The sequence below is a fragment of the Echiichthys vipera genome, assembly GCF_963691815.1.
Source record: "Echiichthys vipera genome assembly, chromosome: 14".
Taxonomy (NCBI): Eukaryota; Metazoa; Chordata; class Actinopteri; order Perciformes; family Trachinidae; genus Echiichthys; species Echiichthys vipera.
In genome coordinates this window covers 5,149,507-5,155,522 of record NC_139839.1, presented here as the reverse complement: position 1 = coordinate 5,155,522, position 6,016 = coordinate 5,149,507, and the positions used below count along the sequence as shown (strand labels likewise).

The following is a 6,016-nucleotide window of genomic DNA, read 5'->3' as shown; positions in this document are numbered from 1 at the left end:
GATAGAAAAAAAGATATATATGTTAATTCATTTGCATTTTATGGTGAAGTCATTGTGCTTAAGGCTTTGTAAACAAAACACTACAGTTTATACATTTCTGAAGCTGACACAGTAATGCAGAGCCCTGTTGGGTATTAAGTGGACCCATGAGGACCCTATACTATAGATAATTAAAGGAAACAGCTGATTTAAGACTTGTCTATGTAAGTCAATATTTTAAATCTACTGTCTGTGTAGCCATCTTATGCCTCTGGGCATCAGTGTTCAATTTAAGGCAATATAAGGGATCAAATAGATGCATGCCCTTAATTAAATGAGTAGCAGCCTCTTGTGAGCATGTCACATCATCTTTATTTCGAAGGCATAACCTTTTTGAACTGAAACAACTTAGACAAGTATAAACGCATCTCTTTGGACTGCAAGCCATAAATAATGGGGTTGAAGCTGCCGGGGATGATGTGAAACAAAATAGCAGCATGTTTTTTGTAGTGTGAGTACTGAGGGAAGCGATGCAGAGTAATTATAGCCAATCCACTAAACAACATGATCAGATATATAAGCAGATGAGTGCTGCAGGTCTTTAAGGCTTTACTGTTCAAAGACTTGTTATTCATGGACAAACAGACGACTGTGATCTTAGTGTAGGTGAGAACCATGCTGCCAATTGAACCCGTGAACAGGACGACAGTGAAGGTGAGGCCATAGACATTATTAATGAACACACTCTCACAGGAGAGTTTAAACAGCCCAGCATTGTTACAGTAAAGGCTTTTTATCAGAGTCCTGCATCGGTTCAGTCGTACGGTCAGACCGAGCAGAATCCCGACCATAACAAAGGCCACCCCCCAGGCAAAAACTGTCAGCTTTATCAACATTTTGTTGGTCATTATGGTTGAATAACGCAGAGGATTACAGATGGCCACATATCTGTCAAAGGCCATAATCATGAGCACAGTGTGAGAGGTGGTACTGAACATGTGCGTGGCGAAAGCTTGAACCACACATTCATAATAACTGATGATGCGTTCAGAGGGAGATCGCATCATGTCCATAAGCAAACGGGGCACCATGATCGAGTTTCCAAGTAAATCATTGAATGACAAGTTCCAAAACAGGAGGTACATGGGCTGGTGCAGGTTTTTGTCCACGAAAACCAGTACAGCAATGCCTACATTTGCAAAAATGATAAACAAGTAGGTGAACAAGATAATAAGAAACACAGGGTACGTAGAATCCTTTGAGACATCTAACCCCTCCAGCTGTAATGTGAAGCTGTTGTAGGTGAAGTTTTCCATCAACCTAAAAGAGAAAAACAATCCTATAAATGTCACAAGTGATGTCCTGGCAATTTAGATTCCAGAGATCATCAAGTCACAGTACTATTCTGCAACTTACCACAATAGAAACCTGCAGGTTTTCCCAGATATCGGTATTAATGAATATATCCCAGTGTGGATGGTTAAAGTGTTTCTGTTACTTCATGTTGGAGTCCAAGTTTATCATAAAAAATAACAATACAGAAATATAAAGAATGAAAGTTGTAAAGAAACATGTAGTTCAGTAATACCTGCTCATTGCTCATTGCTCATTGCTGGTCATATCCACCAGATCTCCTCTGTTGCTATGTTTTTGTAGACATGGTTTTATCTGCAAGGGAATCAGTCGTCATTACGTCAGGCAGTGTGTGATGCAACATGAAGACGTTTCTATGTTTGCCATTGCAACTGTTTACAAGCAACAATGTACAATTTTTATCTCTAAGATTATAAAGTCACATTTGTGTCACCCTGTTCACCCTCTCTTGAACCAACACTTCTTCTAAATCATCCCACCTCAAGCTTAAAGTTACCAAAATATAAAATGCACCATTCTCAATAAAGAAGATGTCACCAAGGGTCATCTTTCACTTCCTAAAGCAAAAACAAAGCTTGCTTATCTGTAGAGCCTCTAGTAACTGGAATTCATTACATTGGAAAAATAAATAATCTACAGTATTTAACACTCAAACTGAAACTAATGAGAGGGACCATACAATAGAAATAATGACACCTGTTGTGTTGTTTTGTTTGGTATTATAACCAAGTATTGTTTTTGTATAACCTCTGAGTGCAATGGTTTAGTTGTTTAATAGTAGTGTAATTGTTTTAGATTGAAACTTGATTGCTTTGACTTAAGATATATCGTTTGGGGATAGTCAAAATTGACGATGCCCCCCATTGGCCTCCAGCTCTGCCTCTATAATACAGGATGTGTTAGTTTGTTAGTCTGAGTCCCCAAAGTGCTCCTTCCACTGCCCGATTTCCTCCTCAGTTGAGGTCAACAACATCTCACCCTTACTGTACACCTCTTGGATGGTTCCCCATTTCCCCCCTTTTTCCCCTTCTCTGAACTTCTCTGCAACCCTTCAGGCCTGTTGGTACCTTACCACTGCCTTTCACTGAGGGAAGGTTGGGGGGGGGGGGTATATGTCAGACAAACACAGGACCGTCACCCAGGAGACAGGAGTTTGTGTCCAAAAGTCATTTGTGATATTTTTTTAAGTTGGCCAATTCAATGACATCCCTCTGTCTGTGACTCATTTTAAGCCAGTCCGTTATCTTTTTGTAACCCTAAGCAAGTAGTAGTTTTGTTTCATAACGTTAAATACAAAGTTGATGCTGTGTCTAAAAAAAATAGTATTAGTTTTGTGTAGACATCACTTTAATGAAAATGTTTTATTACTGTTTTATTGGATCTGACCTTACCCTTTCTTGGATATGCTGGTACAGGGTAGTTTCTGAGTGCAATGGTGTGCAGCAAAATTTCTAGTACAGCTTCACTGAACAACCTTCATGACCTGTATCCGGACGGGTCCTTGAGAAAAACTCAATTTATCTTGACTGATCCGAGCTAGAGTCAGAATTCATGCTGCTACTATCAGAGCGCAGATACATTCTGCTGCAATGCAAAAGTAATAGATTCAAGAGGTCATTTATTTCTGCTGCTATCAGCATTTTAAATAACTCTAAAAATGTAAAATTTGAATCTATTTTGCTGCTGCTGTTGTGTTTATTTATTGGTTGTTTTTGTGTTTTATGTACTACGGCTAGCTGTATATCAGATGTCCCTTTGAGGATAATAAAAAGGTACATTTAACCTTGAAAGTAGAAATGCAATAGTTATGTGATCACCACAGTCATGTGTTTAAAATATTTGACAGCATTAAATATTTTTTATTTTCTCGTTTAGGTTTGAAAACCGTGGTCACAGAGACCTCCGCTCAATCCAAATCTGTTTCATGCCGTACACATTCCAGCCATATCCTAGGTTTCAAACCGTTTCAGTGATCCACACACTTTAACACTGCCATTTTAGAAAAACTTGCTCACTCATTTTCAACCTCTTATCAGGGGTCAGGTCTCAGGGGCACCGATTTCCTGCTGAGAGCCATGGCCTCAGATTTAGAGGCGCTGATCCTCATCCCGGCCGTTTCACACTCGGCTTGGAGGAGGCCCAACGCTGCCGGGAACGACTCTGACTTATTGCCGAGGATCCGGACACAGCTCTCTCTTTGGGTGTACAGAGACTGGACGGCCCTCAGAAGGGACCCCTCACCCCATTCTCCTGCAGCACCTCCCACAGTAATCTCCCGAGGGACCCGGTCAAATGCCTTCTCCAGGGCATACTCCCAGACCCCCTCCAGGATCCTTGAGAGTGATGAGCTGGTCCTGGTCCACGTCCAGGACTGAATCCACATTGTTCCTCTTCAGTCTGAGGTTCTACAGGACGAACCCCCTTTCCAGCACCTTGGAGTCGACTTCACCAGGGAGGCTGAGTAGTGTGATACCCCTGTAACTGGCTCACACCCTCTGGTCCCCCTTTCTGAACAGGAACCACCACCCCGGTCTGCCACTCCCATGGCACTGTCCTAGACTTCAACACAATGTTGAAGAGATGTGTGGACCAAGAAAGCCCCTCCAAACCCAAAGCTTTCAGCATTTCTGGACTCTTAAGGCTTTTTAAATTGTAACAAACGCTCTATCCTTATCACCAAATGTCTGCTTCATATCACAGAACTTTATGGATGAAGTTTGATCTACATTATGTGCAAAAATACAGCCAATGATTCCTGTAGCGTGTCTTGTTTTGGAATAGTGAAAATAAAACAGGAACCATTTATTTTTCTGTTACGAATTTTGATATTTATTGAAGGATAAAACGATATACATATTTACATTAATTTGTACTTTAATGTCAAGTGACTGTGCTGTATGCTCTGTAAACAAGGTAAATAGTTTTTGGGTATCAGTTACTAGGAACCAAGTGGACCCAACAGGTTCTTGTAGCATTGTCTATCTTAGTTATTACATTAAAACTACTATCTGTGCAACCATCGTATGACTCTGATCATCAGTGTTGTATTTAAAGTAATATCTGAAAGTACGTGAATTTCCCTTTTTTTCTATGACATAAATCTATCCTATGTTTCCAGATAATAACTCTAACCTTTGAGTCCTAGGTTGAAGTACAGATGCCACACAGTTAAGAGAAAAGGTGCTTTTGCATGTTCCTGCCACAGTTCATGGGTATTATGTTAAAACTTTTGTCCCAGGTTTTACAAAGGTGCTTGCATCTGTATTTTCCAGATAACACAGCTGTCAAAGATGACACCTTATTACTGAAATATAATCATACATTCTGTGTACTTTAAGTGCTTATACAGTACATCTAAAACTGACAGAAACAAGCACAGCAGAATACCCTGAGTTGACATTTTATATTCATAGATAATTCTATTTACAACAATGGCAAAATCTTTGTGAACTGTGACAGGAATTTCCGTATCTCTTTGGACTGAACTCCATAAATGATGGGGTTGAGGCTGCCGGGGACGATGTGGAACAAGATAGCAGCAAGTTTTCTGTAGTCTGAGTACTGAGGGAAGCGATGCAGGATGATAACAAGCATCCCACTGAGCAACATGATCAGATACATAAGCAGATGAGTGCTGCAGGTCTTCAAGGCTTTACTGTTCAAAGACTTGTTCTTACTGGACAGACAGACGACTGTAATCTTAGCATAGGTGAGAACCATGCTGCCAATTGAGCTTGTGAACAGGACGACAGTGAACGTGAGGCCATAGACATTATTAATGAACACACTCTCACAGGAGAGTTTAAACAGTGAGGCGTTGTCACAGTAAGGATTTGTGATCAGAGTCCTGCATCGGTTCAGTCGTACGGTCAGACCGAGCAGAATCCCGACCAAAACAAAGGCCACCCCCCAGGCAGAGACTGTCAGCTTCAGCACCATCTTGTTGGTCATTATGGTTGAATAACGCAGAGGATTACAGATGGCCACATATCTGTCGAAGGCCATAATCATGAGCACCGTGTGAGCGGTGGCACCAAACATGTGTGTGGTGAAAGCTTGGACCACACATTCATAATAACTGATGAACGGCTCAGACTGAAATCTCAACATGTCCATAAGCAAACGGGGCACCATGATCGAGTTGCCAAGGATGTCGTTAAAGGGCAGGTTGCAAAAAAGCAGATACATGGGCTGGTGCAGGTTTTTGTCAGTGAAAACCAGAACAGCAATGCCTACATTTGCAACAATTATAAAGAGGTAGGAGAAAAAGAAGAAGAAAAACAAAGGGTACAAAAACTCTCTTGACACATTTAACCCCTCCAGCTGGAGCGTGAAGCTGTTGTAGGTGAAGTTTTCCATCAACCTGAAAGAACAAAATCATGTAAAAATCACAGATAATGAGTTTGTCTTATTAGTAACAATCTAAAATATCTAAATATTCTTACATGGGATTAGACATTTTATCAGAAACGATGAGAGCAAGTTGCAAAAATTGTGAAGAAGCAGTCGCATGCAGATTAGTGATACTGTCTTCAAGTGTCTCTCAGTCTTTCCCTCAACGCTCACTGCTGATGCTTCCTACCAGCACCTCTGAAGATCCCTGAAGCAAGATTTTATAAACACAATTTCCTCAGCGATGATGCAACTATGCAAACGTAAACAA

The 6,016-nt window shown here is 40.8% G+C and overlaps 2 protein-coding genes across 2 annotated transcripts; both read right to left on the bottom strand.

Annotated features, from left to right (window-relative positions):
* Window positions 1-350: 350 nt before the first annotated feature.
* On the bottom strand, window positions 351-1,304 carry LOC310956834 (olfactory receptor 8G17-like; the record flags this gene model as incomplete). The annotated part of the gene is made up of 1 exon (XM_083927206.1): window positions 351-1,304. The coding sequence occupies exon 1, from the start codon at window positions 1,293-1,295 to the stop codon at window positions 351-353; it is 945 nt and encodes a 314-aa protein (XP_083783332.1). The 5' UTR covers window positions 1,296-1,304.
* Window positions 1,305-4,776: 3,472 nt separating this feature from the next.
* Window positions 4,777-5,718, bottom strand: LOC310956833 (olfactory receptor 8G17-like; the record flags this gene model as incomplete). The annotated part of the gene is made up of 1 exon (XM_083927205.1): window positions 4,777-5,718. Exon 1 carries the CDS (start codon window positions 5,710-5,712, stop codon window positions 4,777-4,779), a length of 936 nt encoding a protein of 311 aa, XP_083783331.1. The 5' UTR covers window positions 5,713-5,718.
* Between the last annotated feature and the right edge of the window lie 298 nt (window positions 5,719-6,016).